At 63.3% G+C, this 21509-nt stretch overlaps 2 protein-coding genes across 2 annotated transcripts in view; one reads left to right on the top strand and one right to left on the bottom strand.

Moving 5' to 3' along the window:
- Window positions 1-21509, top strand: part of LOC140404551 (ephrin-B1-like) — a 536635-nt gene that overhangs the window by 462297 nt on the left and 52829 nt on the right. The gene's annotated exons all lie outside the window — the stretch shown is intronic.
- LOC140404545 (kinesin-like protein KIF1C) overlaps window positions 1-21509 on the bottom strand; it is an 85509-nt gene that overhangs the window by 39202 nt on the left and 24798 nt on the right. Inside the window, 12 exon segments of the mRNA XM_072493148.1 lie at window positions 994-1133; window positions 4048-4126; window positions 9160-9207; window positions 9210-9231; window positions 9314-9348; window positions 9351-9381; window positions 12287-12333; window positions 12336-12363; window positions 12858-12875; window positions 12877-12970; window positions 13447-13625; window positions 15342-15407. Coding sequence (XP_072349249.1) covers window positions 994-1133; window positions 4048-4126; window positions 9160-9207; window positions 9210-9231; window positions 9314-9348; window positions 9351-9381; window positions 12287-12333; window positions 12336-12363; window positions 12858-12875; window positions 12877-12970; window positions 13447-13625; window positions 15342-15407 — 787 coding nt within the window.

Below are 21509 nucleotides of genomic sequence, written 5' to 3' on the forward strand. Positions count from 1 at the left end.
TGGGATTCGTACGTTAGCGAGAGATGTTCTTAGATCAGAAGTTCAAGATGCAGCGCCAATTTGGGCGAAGTCCAGAAACAGCGAGGGGCAAGTGACCTCAGTGGTAATTGGGGCATGGTTCAAATCAGGAAATTAGAGATATGGGTAACAGGGTAACAGAGAACCCGAGGGGGACTTCAATATACAAACAGACTGCGTAACCCTCAACGGTGGTGGAGCTGATAAAGACGGGTTCCTGGAATACACACACAATGGTTTTTAGAATTGAGGCTATTTTAGATCTAGTTGCACAATGAAAAGGGGCAAACTTTGTTGCAAAGGAGCCTTTAGGGAAGAGTGATCATAACATGCCGGAATTTTACATGAAGTTTGAAAGTGACGCCATTAAATGCGAAACTAGGGCCTTTAATCTCGACGAAAGTATGAGGGGCAAGTTGGCCGAGGTAGATTGGGGAACTACGGTAGAAGGTATGATGATCGACAGGCAATGGCTGGAGCCACTTTGGTCTCATTGGCTACGGAAGGATGCACTGGTCACTGAGGGAACACAACAAAGGTTCACCAGATAATCACTTGGATGGTGGGATTATTCGGTTAGAGATTGAAGATACTCTGTATTCTCGAGCATTTAAAACTAATGAAAGATTGACGTGTACTAAATTCTTACAGGGTTCGACAGGGCAGTTGGCAAAAGGATGTTTCGCCTGGTCGGGGGTTCTCGAACCAGTGGGCACAGTCTCAGAGTAAGGGGACGGCCATTGGGGACTCGCATGAGGAGCCATTTCTTCAGTCAGAGGGTGGTGAACCTTCACAGTTCTCTGCCCCAGAGGCCCGTGGAGGCTCAATCATCGAGTTTGTTCAAAGCAGATTCGGCAGAATTCGAGATACCCGTGAAGTCAAGCGATAGGTGGAGGGTGCGGGAAGGAGGTGATCGGAGATCAGCCCTGACCTAGTTAACTAGTGAAAGAGCCTGGAGGCGTTCCTGGTGCTTACGGTCCATGATGCCAAGTCCCTGGGTAGACAGAAGTTGCCTCAGTCTGGCCACCTCCTCCTTGAGTTCTCGGATCAGCCTGGCGTTGGGGTCTTCATTGATCACTGCGTTACATTTAATCTGTTTGGCTCGATCCGCGTACCTGAACAAGAGGCATTTCATTCAGGTCGACCGTCCCAGTACCAGTCCCACAGGTACCCTCAATATCTCCCCGCCCCCCCCCCCCCCACAACACTCTCAATATCCCCCAAATATCCACCCCACGCACTGCCTATACCCACCCCAATTACCCCCAACACTCTCAATACCCCCCAATTACCCCCAACACTCTCAATACCCCCCAATTACCCCAACACACTCCCCCACACCCACTCCAATTACCCCCAACACTCTCGCTACCCCCCAATTACCCCAATGCACTCCCCCACACCCACCCTAATTACCCCCAACACTCTCACTACCCCCCAATTACCCCAACACACACCCCCACACCCACCCTAATTACCCCCAACACTCTCAATACCCCCCAATTACCCCTACACTCTCAATACCCCCAAATTACCCCCTACACTCTCAATACCCCCCAATTACCTCAACGCACTCTCCCACACCCACCCCAATTACCCCCTACACTCTCAATACCCCCAATTACCCCAACACACACCCCCACTCCCACCCCAATTACCCCCAATACTCTCAATACCCCCCAATTACCCACAACACATTCAATACCCCCAATTACCCTCCACACTCTCAATACCCCCCAATTACCCCAACACACTCCCCCACTCCCACCCCAATTACCCCCTACTCTCAATATCCCCCAATTACCCCAACGCACTCAATACCCCCAATTACCCTCCACACTCTCAATACCCCCCAATTACCCCAACACACTCCCCCACTCCCACCCCAATTACCCCCTACACTCTCAATATCCCCCAATTACCCCAACGCACTCTCCCACACCTACCCCAATTACCCCCAACGCACTCAATACCCCCAATTACCCACAACACTCTCAATACCCCCCAATTACCCCAACGCACTCTCCCACACCCACCCCAATTACCCCCAACACACTCAATACCCCCCAATTACCCCCAACACTCTAAATACCCCCCAATTATCCCAACACTCTCAATACCCCCCAATTACCCCAATGCACTCTCCCACACCCACCCCAATTACCCCCAACACTCTCAATACTCCCCAATTACCCCCTACACTCTCAATACCCCCCAATTACCCCCAACACTCTAAATACCCCCAATTACCACCAACACTCTAAATACCCCTCAATTACCCCAACACACTCAATACCCCCCAATTACCCCCAACACTCTAAATACCCCTCAATTACCCCAATGTACTCTCCCACACCCACCCCAATTACCCCCAACACTCGCAATACCCTCCAATTACCCCAATGCACTCTCCCACACCCATCCCCAATTACCCACTACACACTCAATACCCCCCAATTACCCCAACACACTCTCCCACACCCACCCCAATTACCCCTACATTCTCAATACCCCCCAAATACCCCCAACACTCTCAATACCCCTGAATTACCCCCCAACACTCTCCCACACCCACCCCAATTACCCCCAACACGCTCCCCCATGCCCACCCGAATTACCCCCAACCCACTCTCCCCCCCCCCACCACACTCTCCCACACCCACCCCAATTACCTCCAACACATTCTCGCACACCCACCCCAATTAACCCCCACACCCACCCCAATTACCCCCCACCACACTCTCCCCCACTGACCACAATTACCCCACAACACACTCTTCCACACCCACCCCAATTACCCCCAACACACTTACGCACACCCACCCCAATTACCCCCAACACACTCCCCCACATCCACCCCAATTACCCCCCCCAACACACCCTCCCCCACTGACCCCAATGACCCCTACCCACTCTCCCCCATCCACCCCAATTACCCCCAAAACACTCCTGCACACCCACCCCAATTACCCCCCCACACTCTCCCCCACTGACCCCAATTACCCCCAACACACTCTCCCACACCCACCCCAATTACCCCCCAACACACTCTCCCCCACCCACCCACCCCAATTATCCCCAACACACTCACCCCGACCCATCCCAATTACCCCCAACACACCCCCCTACACCTACACCAATTACCCCCAACACACTCTCCCCCACCCACCCCAATTACCCCAAACACACTCTCCCCGACCCATCCCAATTACCCCCAACACACTCCCCTACACGTACACCAATTACCCCAACACACTCTCCCACACCCACCCCGATTACCCCCAACATTCCCCCACACCCACCCCAATTACCCCCAACACACTCTCCCACACCCACCCCAATTACCCCCAACACACTCTCCCCGACCCATCCCAATTACCCCCAACACACTCCCCTACACGTACACCAATTACCCCCAACACACTCTCCCACACCCACCCCAATTACCCCCAACATTCCCCCACACCCACCCCAATTACCCCAACACTCCCCCACACCCACCCCAATTACCCCCCAACACTCCCCCACACCCACCCCAATTACCCCCCAACACTCTCCCACACCCACCCCAATTACCCCCAACACACTCTCCCCGACTGACCCCAATTACCCCCAACTCACTCTCCCACACCCACCCCAATTACCCCCAACACTCTCCCCCACCCACCCCAATTACCCCCAACACTCGCCCCCACCCACCCCAATTACCCCCAACACACTCTCCCCGACTGACCCCAATTACCCCCAACACTCTCTCCCCCACTGACACCAATTACCCCCAACACTCTCTCCCCGACTGACCCCAATTACCCCCAACTCTCTCTCCCCCACTGACCCCAATTACCCAACACTCTCCCCGCCCCAGCCTAATTACCCCCAACACTCTCTTCATTGGCCACCGACCTGGGGCTGTGATGGTGACAAGGGGTCAGGTACCCGAGGGGTCAGGTACCCGAGGGGTCAGGTACCCGAGGGGTCACGTATCCGAGTGTGGGTGCCGAGGGGTCAGATACCCGAGGGGCCACATACCTGAGGGTGCCAAGTGTCTCCTCATAGTTAATATCGGCGGGGCTGAGAGCTGCTATCATCGCTGTTCGCGAATTCCCTCCTGAAAGTGAGGTACGAATTGAGATTGGTTTATTGTCCCGTGTACCGAGGGTCAGTGAAAGATATTCTTCTGCCTGCAGTCCACACACATCATTACGTACATGACAAGCACAGGGCACACGTCAATACACAGTGAAACTACATCGCCACCGGCAACGGGCAAAGCATTGACCGGGGCATTGAGTATAAGAATTGGCAAGTCATGTTGCAGCTGTATAGAACCTTAGTTAGGCCACACTTGGAGTATAGTGTTCAATTCTGGTCGCCACACTACCAGAAGGATGTGGAGGCTTTAGAGAGGGTGCAGAAGAGATTTACTAGGATGTTGCCTGGTATGGAGGGCATTAGCTATGAGGAGCGGTTGAATAAACTCGGTTTGTTCTCACTGGAACGACGGAGGTTGAGGGGCGACCTGATAGAGGTATACAAAATTATGAGGGGCATAGACAGAGTGGATAGTCAGAGGCTTTTTCCCAGGGTAGAGGGGGTCAATTACTAGGGGCATAGGTTTAAGGTGCGAGGGGCAAGGTTTAGAGTAGATGTACGAGGCAAATTTTTTTTTTTACAGAGAGGGTAGTGGGTGCCTGGAACTCGCTACCGGAGGAGGTGGTGGAAGCAGGGACGATAGTGACATTTAAGGGGCATCTTGACAAATACATGAATAGGATGGGAATAGAGGGATATGGACCCAGGAAGTGTAGAAGATTTAGTCGGGCAGCATGGTCGGCACGGGCTTGGAGGGCCGAAGGGCCCGTTCCTGTGCTGTACTTTTCTTTGTTCTTTGTTCATACAGGGTGTAGTGTTAATGAGGTCAGTCCATAAGAGGGTCGTTTAGGAATCTGGTGACAGTGGGGAAGAAGCTGTTTTTGAGTCTGTTCGTGCGTATTCTCAGACTTCTGTATCTCCTGCCCGATGGAAGAAGTTGGAAGAGTGAGTAAGCCGGGTGGGAGGGGTCTTTGATTATGCTGCCCGCTTTCCCCAGGCAGCGGGAGGTGTAGATGGAGTCAATGGATGGGAGGCAGGTTCGTGTGATGGACTGGGCGGTGTTCACGGCTCTCTGAAGTTTCTTGCGGTCCTGGGCCGAGCAGTTGCCATGCCAGGCTGTGATGCAGCCTGATAGGATGCTTTCTGTGGGGCATCTGTAAAAGTTGGTAAGAGTCAATGTGGACATGCCGAATTTCCTTAGTTTCCTGAGGAAGTATAGGCGCTGTTGTGCTTTCTTGGTGTGAGCGTCGACGTGGGTGGACCAGGACAGAATTTTGGTGATGTGCACCCCCTAGGAATTTGAAACTGCTAACCATCTCCACCTCGGCCCCGTTGATGCTGACAGGGGTGTGTACAGTACTTTGCTTCCTGAAGTCAATTACCAGCTCTTTAGTTTTGCTGACATTGAGGGAGAGATTGTTGTCGCTACACCACTCCACTAGGTTCTCTATCCCTCCTGTATTCTGACTCATCGTTATTCGAGATTCAGCCCACTGTGGTCGTGTAATCAGCAAATTTGTAGATGGAGTTGGAGCCGAATTTTGCCACGCAGTCATGGGGAGTAGAGTAGGGGGCTAAGTACGCAGCCTTGCGGGCGCCGGTGTTGAGGACTATTGTGGAGGAGGTGTTGTTCATTCTTACTGATTGTGGTCTGTGGGTCAGAAAGTCGAGGATCCAGTTGCAGAGGGAGGAGCCAAGTCCTAGGTTTTGGAGCTTTGATATGAGCTTGGCTGGGATTGTGGTGTTGAAGGCGTAGCTGTAGTCAATAAATAGGAGTCTGATGTAGGAGTCCTTGTTGTTGAGACGCTCTCGGGATGAGTGCAGGGCCAGGGAGATGGCGTCTGCTGTGGAACGGTTTAGATTTCGATTTGATTCAGGGCCGGTTGATGCCAATATCAACCCCCAGCCTGCGCTAGTTCATCGACGGGTCGAACCATCACCCAGGTCTTCCTCACTTCTCCCAATCCCCAGTCTCCACCCTCCACTTGGTTAACTCTGTAACCTCCTCCAGCTCCGACAACCCTCCCTATCGTTAACCTCCTCCAGTCCCTACAACCCTCCCTATCGTTAACCTCCTCCAGCCCCTACAACCCTCCCTATCTCTGTAACCTCCTCCAGCCCCTACAACCCTCCCTATCTCTGTAACCTCCTCCAGCCCCTACAACCCGCTCTATATCTGTAACCTCCCCCAGCCCCCACAACCCTCCCTATCTCTGTAATCTCCTCCAGCCCCCACACCCCTCCCTATCTCTGTAACCTCCACCAGCCCCTACACCCCTCCCTATCTCTGTAACCTCCTCCAGCCCCCTACACCCCTCCCTATCTCTGTAACCTCCTCCAGCCCCTACAACCCTCCCTATCTGTGTAACCTCCTCCAGCCCCAACACCCCTCCCTATCTCTGTAACCTCCTCCAGCCCCTACAACCCTCCCTATCTCTGTAACCTCCTCCAGCCCCCACACCCCTCCCTATCTCTGTAACCTCCACCAGCCCCTACACCCCTCCCTATCTCTGTAACCTCCTCCAGCCCCTACATCCTCCCTATCTCTGTAACCTCCTCCAGCCCCTACAACCCTCCCTATCTGTGTAACCTCCTCCAGCCCCTACACCCCTCCCTATCTGTCACCTCCTCCAGCCCCTACAACCCTCCCTATCTCTGTAACCTCCTCCAGCCCCTACACCCCTCCCTATCTCTGTCACCTCCTCCAGCCCCTACGACCCTCCCTGTCTCTTTAATCTCCTCCAGCCCCTATAACCCTCCCTATCTCTGTAACCTCCTCCAGCCCCTACACCCCTCCCTATCTCTGTAACCTCCTCCAGCCCCTACAACCCTCCCTATCTCTGTAACCTCCTCCAGCCCCTACACCCCTCCCTATCTCTGTAACCTCCTCCATACCCTACACCCCTCCCTATCTCTGTAACCTCCTCCAGCCCCTACACCCCTCCCTAACTCTGTAACCTCCTCCGGCCCCTACACACCTCCCTATCTCTGTAACCTCCTCCAGCCCCGACACCCCTCCCTATCTCTGTAACCTCCTCCAGCCCCTACAACCCTCCCTATCTCTGTAACCTCCTCCAGCCCCTACACCCCTCCCTATCTGTGTAACCTCCTCCAGCCCCTACACCCCTCCCTATCTGTCACCTCCTCCAGCCCCTACAACCCTCCTATCTCTGTAACCTCCTCCAGCCCCTACACCCCTCCCTAACTCTGTAACCTCCTCCGGCCCCTACACACCTCCCTATCTCTGTAACCTCCTCCAGCCCCGACACCCCTCCCTATCTCTGTAACCTCCTCCAGCCCCTACAACCCTCCCTATCTCTGTAACCTCCTCCAGCCCCTACACCCCTCCCTATCTGTGTAACCTCCTCCAGCCCCTACACCCCTCCCTATCTGTCACCTCCTCCAGCCCCTACAACCCTCCCTATCTCTGTAACCTCCTCCAGCCCCTACACCCCTCACTATCTCTGTAACCTCCTCCAGCCCCTACGACCCTCCCTATCTCTGTAACCTCCTCCAGCCCCTACGACCCTCCCTATCTCTGTAACCTCCTCCAGCCCCTACAACCCTCCCTATCTCTGAAACCTCCTCCAGCCCCTATAACCCTCCCTATCTCTGTAATCTCCTCCAGCCCCTACACCCCTCCCTATCTGTGTAACCTCCTCCAGCCCCTTACACCCCTCCCTATCTGTCACCTCCTCCAGCCCCTACAACCCTCCCTGTCTCTTTAATCTCCTCCAGCCCCTACAACCCTCCCTATCTCTGTAACCTCCTCCAGCCCCTACACCCCTCCCTATCTCTGTAACCTCCTCCAGCCCCTACACCCCTCCCTATCTCTGTAACCTCCTCCAGCCCCTACAACACTCCCTGTCTCTTAATCTCCTCCAGCCCCTACACCCCTCCCTATCTCTGTAACTTCCTCCAGCCCCTACACCCCTCCCTATCTCTGTAACCTCCTCCAGCCCCTACAACTTTCCCTATCGTCTGGTAACCTCCTCTAGCCCCTACAACCCTCCCTATCTCTGTAACCTCCTCCAGCCCCTACAACACTCCCTGTCTCTTTAATCTCCTCCAGCCCCTACACCCCTCCCTATCTCTGTCACCTCCTCCAGCCCCTACGACCCTCCCTATCTCTGTAACCTCCTCCAGCCCCTACACCCCCTCCCTATCTCTGTCACCTCCTCCAGCCCCTACAACCCTCCCTATCTCTGTAACCTCCTCCAGCCCCTACAATCCTCCCTATCTCTGAAACCTCCTCCAGCCCCTATAACCCTCCCTATCTCTGTAACCTCCTCAAGCCCCTACACCCCTCCCTATCTCTGTAACCTCCTCCAGCCCCTACACCCCTCCCTATCTCTCTAACCTCCTCCAGCCCCAAAACCCTCCCTATCTCTGTAACCTCCTCCAGCCCCTACACCCCCTCCCTATCTCTGTAACCTCCTCCAGCCCTACACCCCTCCCTATCTCTGTAACCCCCTCCAGCCCCTACACCCCTCCCTATCTCTGTAACCTCCTCCAGCCCCTACAACTCTCCCTGTCTCTGTAACCTCCTCCAGCCCCTACACCCCTCCCTATCTCTGTAACCTCCTCCAGACCCTACACCCCTCCCAATCTCTGTAACCTCCTCCAGCCCCTACACCCCTCCCTATCTCTCTAACCTCCTCCAGCCCCAAAACCCTCCCTATCTCTGGTAACCTCCTCCAGCCCCTACACCCCTCCCTATCTCTGTAACCTCCTCCAGTCCCTACACCCCTCCCTATCTCTGTAACCTCCTCCAGCCCCTACACCCCTCCCTATCTCTGTAACCTCCTCCAGTCCCTACACCCCTCCCTATCTCTGTCACCTCCTCCTGTTGCCATGGGGAGGGGGGCGTGGGACCGAAGCTCTGGAATTCACTCCCTAACCTCTCCATTTCTCTCACTCTCTCCTCCTTCTTTCAGACTAGGACGCTCCTTAAACCCGCGCCCTCTGCCTGAGCTTTCGTGGCCTGGCTCTCTCTCTCTGGGCTCAGTTGTCTACAGGAAAGTCGCTGAGCAGTGAGCAACTCCTTACCCAGATTTTCCTTCAGCAGCCAGGTGAGCACCGAGTCCCGGTACGGATAAAATCCGATTTTCTCTTCTTCCCCTGAGGCGGAGAGAGGGAGAGAATCGATCAGAGGGGGGGAAGGATTTGAAACTGGGGCGAGAGAGGAGGACGAGAAACTCACCACCACTTCGGCCAGAGCAGAGATCACTTTCCCAGGGTGGTCAGCGACTTGTTAATGTTCGCCCCCTCCTGCGGATCCCAAAATAAACAGGTTCAGACGATAGACACGGCTGGGGGGGGGGGGGGGGAAAGAGTTCGATTGGGGGGGCGGGGGGGAAAGAGAGCTCGAGGGGGGGCCGGGGATGAGAGCTCGAGGGGGGGCCGGGGATGAGAGCTCGAGGGGGGGCCGGGGAAGAGAGCTCGAGGGGGGGGGGGGGAGAACTCGAGGGGGGGGGAGAGAGCTCGAGGGGGGGGAAAGAGCTCAAGGGGGGGGGGGAAGAGCTCAAGGGGGGGGGGAAGAGCTCAAGGGGGGGGGGAAGAGCTCAAGGGGGGGGGGAAGAGCTCAAGGGGGGGGGAAGAGCTCAAGGGGGGGGGAAAGAGCTCAGGGGGGGGGAAGAGCTCAAGGGGGGGGGGAAGAGCTCAAGGGGGGGGGGGGAAGAGCTCAAGGGGGGGCGAAGAGCTCAAGGGGAGGGCGAAGAGCTCAAGGGGGGGCGAAGAGCTCAAGGGGGGGGCGAAGAGCTCAAGGGGGGGGAAGAGCTCAAGGGGGGGGAAGAGCTCAAGGGGGGGGGGGGAAGAGCTCAAGGGGGGGGAAGAGCTCAAGGGGGGGGAAGAGCTCAAGGGGGGGGAAGAGCTCAAGGGGGGGGGGAAGAGCTCAAGGGGGGGGAAGAGCTCAAGGGGGGGGGAAGAGCTCAAGGGGGGGCGAAGAGCTCAAGGGGGGGGCGAAGAGCTCAAGGGGGGGCGAAGAGCTCAAGGGGGGGGGAAGAGCTCAAGGGGGGGGGAAGAGCTCAAGGGGGGGGAAGAGCTCAAGGGGGGGCGAAGAGCTCAAGGGGGGGGCGAAGAGCTCAAGGGGGGGCGAAGAGCTCAAGGGGGGGAGAAGAGCTCAAGGGGGGGGGGAAGAGCTCAAGGGGGGGGAAGAGCTCAAGGGGGGGGGGAAGAGCTCAAGGGGGGGGAAGAGCTCAAGGGGGGGGGAAGAGCTCGAGGGGGGGGAAGAGCTCGAGGGGGGGAAGAGCTCGAGGGGGGGGAAGAGCTCGAGGGGGGGGGGAAGAGCTCGAGGGGGGGGGGAGAGCTCGAGGGGGGGGGAAAGAGCTCAGGGGGGGGAAGAGCACAAGGGGGGGGGGAAGAGCTCAAGGGGGGGGGAAAGAGCTCAAGGGGGGGGGGAAGAGCTCAAGGGGGGGGAAGAGCTCAAGGGGGGGGGAAGAGCTCAAGGGGGGGGGAAGAGCTCAAGGGGGGGGGAAGAGCTCAAGGGGGGGGGGAAGAGCTCGAGGGGGGGGGGGAAGAGCTCGAGGGGGGGGGAAGAGCTCGAGGGGGGGGAAGAGCTCAAGGGGGGGGGAAGAGCTCAAGGGGGGGGGAAGAGCTCAAGGGGGGGGGGAAGAGGTCAAGGGGGGGGGAAGAGCTCGAGGGGGGGGGGAAGAGCTCGAGGGGGGGAAGAGCTCAAGGGGGGGGGAAGAGCTCAAGGGGGGGGGGAAGAGCTCAAGGGGGGGGGGAAGAGCTCAAGGGGGGGGGGGGAAGAGCTCGAGGGGGGGGGGAAAGAGCTCAAGGGGGGGGAAGAGCTCAAGGGGGGGGGGGAAGAGCTCAAGGGGGGGGGGAAGAGCTCAAGGGGGGGGGAAGAGCTCAAGGGGGGGGGAAGAGCTCAAGGGGGGGAAGAGCTCAAGGGGGGGGAAGAGCTCAAGGGGGGGGAGAAGAGCTCAAGGGGGGGGAGAAGAGCTCAAGGGGGGGGGGAAGAGCTCAAGGGGGGGGAAGAGCTCAACGGGGGGAAGAGCTCAAGGGGGGGGGAAGAGCTCGAGGGGGGGGGAAGAGCTCGAGGGGGGGGGGAAGAGTTCGAGGGGAGGGAAGAGCTCGAGGGGGGGGGAAGAGCTCGAGGGGGGGGAAGAGCTCGGGGGGGGGAGAGGCTCGAGGGGGGGGGTAAGAGCTCGAGGGGGGGGAAAGAGCTCGAGGGGGGGGGGGAAGCGCTCGAGGGGGGGGGAAGCGCTCGAGGGGGGGGGAAGCGCTCGAGGGGGGGGGAAGAGCTCGAGGGGGGGGAAGAGCTCGACGGGGGGGGAAGAGCTCGAGGGGGGTGGGAAGAGCTCGAGGGGGGTGGAAGAGCTCGAGGGGGGTGGGAAGAGCTCGAGGGGGGTGGGAAGAGCTCGAGGGGGGGGGGAAGAGCTCAAGGGGGGGGAAGAACTCGAGGGGGGGGGAAGAGCTCGAGGGGAGGGGGAGAGCTTGAGGGGGGGAAGAGCTCGAGGGGAGGGGGAGAGCTTGAGGGGGGGGCGGAGGAGCTCGAGGGGAGGGGGAGGAGCTCGAGGGGAGGGGGAGGAGCTCGAGGGGAGGGGGAGGAGCTCGAGGGGAGGGGGAGGAGCTCGAGGGGAGGGGGAGGAGCTCGAGGGGAGGGGGAGGAGCTCGAGGGGAGGGGGAAGAGCTCGAGGGGAGGGGAAGAGCTCGAGGGGGGGGAAGAGCTCGAGTGGGGGGGGGGGGAGAGCTCGAGGGGAGGGGGAGGAGCTCGAGGGGAGGGGGAAGAGCTCGAGGGGAGGGGGAAGAGCTCGAGGGGGGGGGGAAAGAGCTCGGGGGGGGGAAGAGCTCGAGGGGAGGGGGAGTAGCTCGAGGGGAGGGGGAAGAGCTCGAGGGGAGGGGAGGAGCTCGAGTGGGAGGGGGGAGAGCTCGAGGGGAGGGGGAGGAGCTCGAGGGGGGGGAAGAGCTCGAGGGAGGGGGAAGAGCTCGAGGGGGGGGAAGAGCTCGAGTGGGGGGGGGGAAAGAGCTCGAGGGGGGGGGAGAGCTTGAGGGGGGGGCGGAGAGCTCGAGGGGGGGGTGAGCTTGAGGGGGGGCGGAGAGCTCGAGGGGGGGGAGCTCGAGGGGGGGAGCTCGGAGGGGGGGCGGTTAACAAGGAGGTGTGGGGGTTGCTGGGACGCGGGGGGTGGAAATCGAGGACGGGGTGTCAGTGGGTGGGGGAGGGGTCACTCACCTTTAACCTCATGCCCTTTGCCCCTGAAGAATCTGCTCTTTCACTTCAGCCAAGTCGACGAGGCTGATCCGACTGACCTGGCGATTAGGGTCAAAGTGCGTTAATCAGTCAGTGCAAAGGTCAGAGGGTGGGGAGGGGGGAAAGAATCGCACAGCCCCCGACCCGGGGGAAACCCCCCCCCCGACCCGGGGGAAACGCCCCCCCCAGACCCAGGGGAAACGCCCCCCCCACCGGACCCGGGGGAAACGCCCCCCCCCCGGACCCGGGGAAAACGCCCCCCCCCCCGTACCCAGGGGAAACCCCCCCCCCCGTACCCGGGGGAAACGCCCCCCCCCCGGACCCGGGGGGAAACGCCCCCACGCCGGGTCAGTCACCTGTCCGGATACTCGCCCCCGAGAAAGGGAGAGGATCAGCTCTACCATCACCCCTGCTTTCCTGGCACCCCTAAATATCCTCCCCCCTCCTTCCCCCCCACACTCCACCATCTAGCCCTCCCACCCCCTCCTCCGTCTGCCATCCCCCCCTCTCCTCCCCCCCCCCATTCCCAATCTGCCCCCCGCCCCAGACTTACTTTCTCGGTGAAGAGGTCCCGTCATGGTGTCGTGTCGTTTCTGGGTGAAGATTATGGTGAAGACAGCGTGGGAGCGACTGCTCGTCTCGTTCATGTTGGTGGCAGCGACGGTCCTGAGGACGAGGGGGAGGAGAGTTAACACTCACCGGGGGTGGGGGGTGGGGGTGAGACCCACGCAGACACGGGGAGAATGTGCAAACTCCACACGGACAGTGACCCAGGGCCGGGATCGAACCTGGGACCTCGGCGCCGTGAGGCAGCAGTGCTAACCACTGCGCCGCTGTGTTACCCTACGATCGAACTCTGCCCCAGCCCCAATCGCAGCCCCCCACCCCGCGACAAACCCACCCCAATCCTTGCCCCCGACCCCTGAAATCTCCACAAACCCCCCTCCCCCATTCCACCCCCTCATGATCCCCCAAACATTCCAATGCCCCATTCCCGTGTACCCCCCAGTCCAGCGACTCCTGTGCCGCCGACGCCCCCATCGCCCGCCTTCCCCCCACACCTTCCACCGCCACGCCACCTGCCTCCACCCCCCCCCCACCCAATGCCGCTGCCCCTCTCCCCCGCCCCCACCGCAGCCCACCTGGCCTTGTTCCCACAGTCCATGAGGTCGGCAATGTCCCGGAAGTTTGTGACGGCGAGTTTGGATAAATCCTCCACGTACGGACCGAGGATGGGATGCTCCCGCACGCGAAGGTTCCCCCGACTTTTAGGGTTCAGCAGGTCACGCACACGCTCACAGTAAATCTCCATGTAGCTGACCTGAAGGAGATGGGAATTCGGGTCAATAATTCACTTAAACCCCACACACCCCACTGTCAGAGGGTCAGTACTGAGGGAGTGCCGCACTGTCAGAGGGTCAGTACTGTGGGAGTGCCGCACTGTCAGAGGGTCAGTACTGAGGGAGTGCTGCACTGTCAGAGGGTCGGTACTGAGGGAGTGCCGCACTGTCAGAGGGTCAGTACTGAGGGAGTGTCGCACTGTCAGAGGGTCAGTACTGAGGGAGTGCAGCACTGTCAGAGGGTCAGTACCGAGGGAGTGCCGCACTGTCAGAGGGTCAGTACTGAGGGGAGTGCAGCACTGTCCGAGGGTCAGTACTGAGGGAGTGCCGCACTGTCAGAGGGTCAGTACTGAGGGAGTGCTGCACTGTCAGAGGGTCAGTACTGAGGGAGTGCTGCACTGTCAGAGGGTCAGTACTGAGGGAGTGCTGCACTGTCAGAGGGTCAGTACTGAGGGAGTGCCGCACTGTCAGAGGGTCAGTACTGAGGGAGTGCTGCACTGTCAGAGGGTCAGTACTGAGGGAGTGCCGCACTGTCAGAGGGTCAGTACTGAGGGGAGTGCCGCACTGTCAGAGGGTCAGTACTGAGGGAGTGCTGCACTGTCAGAGGGTCAGTACTGAGGGGAGTGCCGCACTGTCAGAGGGTCAGTACTGAGGGAGTGCTGCACTGCCAGAGGGTCAGTACTGAGGGAGTGCCGCACTGTCAGAGGGTCAGTACTGAGGGAGTGCCGCACTGTCAGAGGGTCAGTACTGAGTGAGTGCCGCACTGTCAGAGGGTCAGTACTGAGGGAGTGCAGCACTGTCAGAGGGTCAGTACTGAGGGAGTGCCGCACTGTCAGGGGGTCAGTACTGAGGGAGTGCCGCACTGTCAGAGGGTCAGTACTGAGGGAGTGCTGCACTGCCAGAGGGGTCAGTACTGAGGGAGTGCAGCACTGTCAGAGGGGTCAGTACTGAGGGAGTGCCGCACTGTCAGAGGGTCAGTACTGAGGGAGTGCCGCACTGTCAGAGGGTCAGTACTGAGGGAGTGCCGCACTGTCAGAGGGTCTGTACTGAGGGAGTGCCGCACTGTCAGAGGGTCAGTACTGAGGGAGTGCCGCACTGTCAGAGGGTCAGTACTGAGGGAGTGCCGCGCTGTCAGAGGGTCAGTACTGAGGGAGTGCCGCACTGTCAGAGGGTCAGTACTGAGGGAGTGCCGCACTGTCAGAGGGTCAGTACTGAGGGAGTGCCGCACTGTCAGAGGGTCAGTACTGAGGGAGTGCCGCACTGTCAGAGGGTCAGTACTGAGGGAGTGCAGCACTGTCAGAGGGTCAGTACTGAGGGAGTGCCGCACTGTCAGAGGGTCAGTACTGAGGGAGTGCTGCACTGCCAGAGGGTCAGTACTGAGGGAGTGCCGCACTGTCAGAGGGTCAGTACTGAGGGAGTGCCGCTCTGTCAGAGGGTCAGTACTGAGGGAGTGCCGCACTGTCAGAGGGTCAGGTACTGAGGGAGTGCTGCACTGTCAGAGGGGTGCAGCTCTGTCGGAGATAATTTCCGCATTTCCAGATGTCCAGTGATGATGTGGAGTTATTGAAACCCCCACCGACACAGGGACCCCCGTGTCGGAAACCCCTCCCCAGTCACTCAGACACTGCCTCGACCCCCCCCCCCCCCCCAAAACAAACCCGCCCACTGTCTCTCCCCACCCCCAGATCCCCTCCTACCTCCACAGAGTGGGACAGGTCCGCATTCTTGTTCTGACCGATTCTGGTGTAGAGATCTTCACAAAGCTACAGAGAGACGGAGACCTGGATTAGTGAGGGGGTGAGGCCCGGAGGGGGGGAGGCCCGGAGGGGGTGAGGCCCGGAGGGGGGGAGGGGGTGAGGCCCGGAGGGGGGGGAGGCCCGGAGGGGGTGAGGCCCGGAGGGGGGGAGGGGGGGAGGCCCGGAGGGGGGGAGGGGGTGAGGCCCGGAGGGGGGGAGGGGGAGAGGCCCGGGAGGGGGTGAGGCCCGGAGGGGGGGAGGGGGGAGGCCCGGAGAGGGGGGAGGCCCGGAGGGGGGTGAGGCCCGGAGGGGGGGGAGGAGTGAGGCCGGAGGGGGGGGAGGGGGTGAGGCCCGGAGGGGGTGAGGCCCGGAGGGGGGGGAGGGGGGGAGGCCCGGAGGTGGGGAGGGGGTGAGGCCCGGAGGGGGTGAGGCCCGGAGGGGGTGAGGCCCGGAGGGGGGGAGTCCCGGAGGGGGGGAGTCCCGGAGGGGGGGGAGGCCCGGAGGGGGTGAGGGTGTGAGGCCCGGAGGGGGTGAGGCCCGGAGGAGGGAGGGGGCGAGGCCAGGAAGAGGGGAGGGGGCGAGGTCCGGAAGAGGGGAGGGGGGCGAGGCCCAGCGGAGGGGAGGGGGCGAGGCCCGGAAGAGGGGAGGGGGCGAGGCACGGAGGAGGGGAGGGGTTGAGGCCCGGAAGAGGGGAGGGGGTTAGGCACGGAGGAGGGGAGGGTGAGGCAGAGTGACGCGAGCGAGACAGGGGCGGGAGGGGGGGAGGGGGCGTCGGGGGGAGGGGTGGGAGGGGGCGTGTGGGGAGGGAAGATGGGGGGAGGAAGAAGGGGGGGTGTGGAAGATGGGGGCGTGGGGGGGTAAGGAAGATGGGGGGGAGATGGTGGGGGAGGGGAAAGATGGGGGGAGGAAGATGGGGGGAGATGGTGGGGGAGGGGAAAGATGGGGGGGAGGAAGATGGGTGGGGGAGGAAGATGGGGGAGAGATGGGGGGGGAGAGATGGGGGAGAGATGGGGGGGGAGATGGGGGGGAGAGATGGGGGGGAGAGATGGGGGGGAGAGATGGGGGGGAGAGATGGGGGGGAGAGATGGGGGGAGAGAGATGGGGGGGAGCGAGTGGGGGGAGCGAGTGGGTGGGGAGCGAGTGGGGGGGGGAGCGAGTGGGGGGGAGCGAGTGGGGGGGAGCGAGTGGGGGGGAGCGAGTGGGGGGGAGCGAGTGGGGGGGGAGCGAGTGGGGGGGAGCGAGTGGGGGGGAGCGAGTGGGGGGGAGCGAGTGGGGGGGAGCGAGTGGGGGGGAGCGAGTGGGGGGGAGCGAGTGGGGGGGAGCGAGTGGGGGGGGAGCGAGTGGGGGGGAGCGAGTGGGGGGGGAGCGAGTGGGGGGGAGCGAGTGGGGGGGAGCGAGTGGGGGGGAGCGAGTGGGGGGGGGGAGCGAGTGGGGGGGAGCGAGTGGGGGGGAGCGAGTGGGGGGGGGGAGCGAGTGGGGGGGAGCGAGTGGGGGGGGAGCGAGTGGGGGGGAGCGAGTGGGGGGGAGCGAGTGGGGGGGAGCGAGTGGGGGGGGAGCGAGTGGGGGGGGAGCGAGTGGGGGGGAGCGAGTGGGGGGGAGCGAGTGGGGGGGAGCGAGTGGGGGGGGGAGCGAGTGGGGGGGAGCGAGTGGGGGGGAGCGAGTGGGGGGGAGCGAGTGGGGGGGGAGCGAGTGGGGGGGGAGCGAGTGGGGGGAGCGAGTGGGGGGAGCGAGTGGGGGGGAGCGAGTGGGGGGGAGCGAGTGGGGGGGAGCGAGTGGGGGGGAGCGAGTGGGGGGGAGCGAGTGGGGGGGAGCGAGTGGGGGGGAGCGAGTGGGGGGGGGGAGCGAGTGGGGGGGAGCGAGTGGGGGGGAGCGAGTGGGGCGGAGCGAGTGGGGCGGAGCGAGTGGGGCGGAGCGAGTGGGGGGGGAGCGAGTGGGGGGGGGAGGCGAGTGGGGGGGAGCGAGTGGGGGGAGCGAGGCCCGGAAGAGGGGAGGGGGCGAGGCACGGAGGGAGGGGGAGGGGTTGAGGCCCGGAAGAGGGGGGGGGGTTAGGCACGGAGGAGGGGAGGGTGAGGCAGAGTGACGCGAGCGAGACAGGGGGCGTCGGGGGGAGGGGTGGGAGGGGGCGTGTGGGGGGGGAAGATGGGGGGAGGAAGAAGGGGGGGGTGTGGAAGATGGGGGCGTGGGGGGTGAGGAAGATGGGGGGGAGATGGTGGGGGAGGGGAAAGATGGTGGGGGAGGAAGATGGGGGGAGATGGTGGGGGAGGGGAAAGATGGGGGGGAGGAAGATGGGTGGGGGAGGAAGAATGGGGGGAGAGATGGGGGGGGAGAGATGGGGGGGAGAGATGGGGGGGGAGAGATGGGGGGGGAGAGATGGGGGGGAGAGATGGGGGGAGAGATGGGGGGGGAGAGATGGGGGGGAGAGATGGGGGGGGAGAGATGGGGGGGAGAGATGGGGGGGAGAGATGGGGGGGAGAGATGGGGGGGAGAGATGGGGGGGAGAGATGGGGGGAGAGATGGGGGGGGAGAGATGGGGGGAGAGATGGGGGGGAGAGATGGGGGGGGAGAGATGGGGGGGAGAGATAGGGGGAGAGATGGGGGGGAGAGATGGGGGGAGAGATGGGGGGAGAGATGGGGGGGAGAGATGGGGGAGATGGGGGGGAGAGAGATGGGGGGGAGAGATGGGGGGGAGAGATGGGGGGGAGAGATGGGGGGGAGAGATGGGGGGGGAGAGATGGGGGGGGAGAGATGGGGGGGAGAGATGGGGGGGAGAGATGGGGGGAGAGATGGGGGGGGAGAGATGGGGGGGAGAGATGGGGGGGGAGAGATGGGGGGAGAGATGGGGGGGAGAGATGGGGGGGGGGGAGAGATGGGGGGGAGAGATGGGGGGGAGAGATAGGGGGAGAGATGTGGGGGAGAGATGGGGGGAGAGATGGGGGGAGAGATGGGGGGGAGAGAGATGGGGGGAGATGGGGGGAGAGAGATGGGGGGGAGAGATGGGGGGGAGAGATGGGGGGGAGAGATGGGGGGAGAGATGGGGGGGAGAGAGATGGGGGGGGAGAGATGGGGGGAGAGATGGGGGGAGAGATGGGGGGAGAGATGGGGGGAGAGATGGGGGGGGGAGAGATGGGGGGGGAGAGATGGGGGGGGAGAGATGGGGGGGGAGAGATGGGGGGGGAGAGTGGGGGGGGAGAGATGGGGGGGTTGAGATGGGGGGGAGAGATGGGGGGAGAGATGGGGGGAGAGGTGGGGGGGGGATAGATGGGGGGGGGAGAGATGGGGGGGGAGAGATGGGGGGGAGAGATGGGGGGGAGAGATGGGGGGGGAGAGATGGGGGGGTAGAGATGGGGGGGGAGAGATGGGGGGAGAGATGGGGGGAGAGATGGGGGGAGATGGGGGGAGAGATGGGGGAGAGATGGGGGGAGAGATGGGGGGGGAGAGATGGGGGGGGGAGAGATGGGGGGGGGAGAGATGGGGGGGAGAGATGGGGGGGGAGAGATGGGGGGGAGAGATGGGGGGGAGAGATGGGGGGGAGATGGGGGGGGAGAGATGGGGGGGAGAGATGGGGGGGAGAGAGATGGGGGGGGAGAGAGATGGGGGGAGAGATGGGGGGAGAGATGGGGGGGAGAGATGGGGGGGAGATGGGGGGGGGGGAGAGATGGGGGGGAGAGAGATGGGGGGGAGAGAGATGGGGGAGAGATGGGGGGAGAGATGGGGGAGAGATGGGGGAGAGATGTGGGGGAGGAGTGGGGGGGAGCGAGTGGGGGGGAGCGAGTGGGTGGGGAGCGAGGTGGGGGGGGGAGCGAGTGGGGGGGAGCGAGTGGGGGGGAGCGAGTGGGGGGGAGCGAGTGGGGGAGGAGGGGGGGAGCGAGGGGGGGGGAGCGAGTGGGGGGGGAGCGAGTGGGGGGGGAGCGAGTGGGGGGGAGCGAGTGGGGGGGAGCGAGTGGGGGGGGAGCGAGTGGGGGGGAGCGAGTGGGGGGGAGCGAGTGGGGGGGAGCGAGTGGGGGGGAGCGAGTGGGGGGGGGGAGCGAGTGGGGGGGGAGCGAGTGGGGGGGAGCGAGTGGGGGGGAGCGAGTGGGGGGGAGCGAGTGGGGGGGAGCGAGTGGGGGGGGAGCGAGTGGGGGGAGCGAGTGGGGGGGAGCGAGTGGGGGGGAGCGAGTGGGGGGGAGCGAGTGGGGGGGAGCGAGTGGGGGGGGAGCGAGTGGGGGGGAGCGAGTGGGGGGGAGCGAGTGGGGGGGAGCGAGTGGGGGGGGAGCGAGTGGGGGGGAGCGAAGTGGGGGGGGAGCGAGTGGGGGGGGAGCGAGTGGGGGGGGAGCGAGTGGGGGGGGAGAGATGGGGGGAGAGATGGGGGGGAGAGATGGGGGGGGGAGAGATGGGGGGAGAGATGGGGGGGGAGAGATGGGGGGGGAGAGATGGGGGGGGGAGATGGGGGGGGGGAGAGATGGGCGGAGAGATGGGGGGAGAGATGGGGGGAGAGATGGGGGGAGAGATGGGGGGGGGAGAGATGGGGGGGAGAGAGATGGGGGGGGAGAGAGATGGGGGAGGGGGAGAGATGGGGGGGAGAGATGGGGGGGAGAGATGGGGGGAGAGATGGGGGGGAGAGATGGGGGGGAGAGATGGGGGGGAGAGAGATGGGGGGGAGAGAGATGGGGGGGGAGAGAGATGGGGGGAGAGATGGGGGGGAGAGATGGGGGGAGAGTGGGGGGAGAGATGGGGGGAGAGATGGGGGGAGAGATGTGGGGGAGGAGTGGGGGGGAGCGAGTGGGGGGAGGAGGGGGGGAGCGAGTGGGGGGGGAGCGAGTGGGGGGGGGAGCGAGTGGGGGGGAGCGAGTGGGGGGAGCGAGTGGGGGGGGAGCGAGTGGGGGGAGCGAGTGGGGGGGAGCGAGTGGGGGGGAGCGAGTGGGGGGGAGCGAGTGGGGGGGAGCGAGTGGGGGGGAGCGAGTGGAGGGGAGCGAGTGGAGGGGAGCGAGTGGGGGGGGAGCGAGTGGGGGGGGGGCGAGTGGGGGGGAACGAGTGGGGGGGGGGAGCGAGGTGGGGGGGGAGCGAGTGGGGGGGGGGAGCGAGTGGGGGGGAGCGAGTGGGGGGGAGCGAGGCCCGGAAGAGGGGAGGGGGCGAGGCACGAGGAGGAGGGAGGGGTTGAGGCCCGGAAGAGGGGAGGGGGTTAGGCACGGAGGAGGGGAGGGTGAGGCAGAGTGACGCGAGCGAGACAGGGGGCGTCGGGGGGAGGGGTGGGAGGGGGCGTGTGGGGGGGGAAGATGGGGGCGTGGGGGGGTGAGGAAGATGGGGGGAGATGGTGGGGGAGGGGGAAAGATGGGGGGGAGGAAGATGGGTGGGGGAGGAAGATGGGGGGAGAGATGGGGTGGGGAGAGATGGGGGGGAGAGATGGGGGGGAGAGATGGGGGGGAGAGATGGGGGGGAGAGATGGGGGGGGAGAGATGGGGGGGGAGAGATGGGGGGGAGAGATGGGGGGGGAGAGATGGGGGGAGAGATGGGGGGGAGAGATGGGGGTGAGAGATGGGGGGAGGAGAGATGGGGGGAGAGATGGGGGGGGAGAGATGGGGGGGAGAGATGGGGGGGGAGAGATGGGGGGAGAGATGGGGGGGAGAGATGGGGGGGAGAGATGGGGGGAGCGATGGGGGGGAGAGATGGGGGGGAGAGATGGGGGGGAGAGATGTGGGGGGAGAGATGGGGGGGAGAGAGATGGGGGGGAGAGATGGGGGGAGAGATGGGGGGAGAGATGTGGGGGGGAGGAGTGGGGGGGGGAGCGAGTGGGTGGGGAGCGAGTGGGGGGGAGCGAGTGGGGGGGGAGCGAGTGGGGGGGAGCGAGTGGGGGGGAGCGAGTGGGGGGGGAGCGAGTGGGGGGGGGAGCGAGTGGGGGGGGAGCGAGAGGGGGGGGGGGGGAGCGAGTGGGGGGGAGCGAGTGGGGGGGAGCGAGTGGGGGGGAGCGAGTGGGGGGGGAGCGAGTGGGGGGGGACGCGAGTGGGGGGGAGCGAGTGGGGGGGGAGCGAGTGGGGGGGAGCGAGTGGGGGGGAGCGAGTGGGGGGGAAGCGAGTGGGGGGGAGCGAGTGGGGGGGAGCGAGTGGGGGGGCGAGCGAAGTGGGGGGGAGCGAGTGGGGGGGGGAGCGAGTGGTG

This window comes from Scyliorhinus torazame, chromosome 31 (assembly GCF_047496885.1).
Source record: "Scyliorhinus torazame isolate Kashiwa2021f chromosome 31, sScyTor2.1, whole genome shotgun sequence".
Taxonomy (NCBI): domain Eukaryota; kingdom Metazoa; phylum Chordata; class Chondrichthyes; order Carcharhiniformes; family Scyliorhinidae; genus Scyliorhinus; species Scyliorhinus torazame.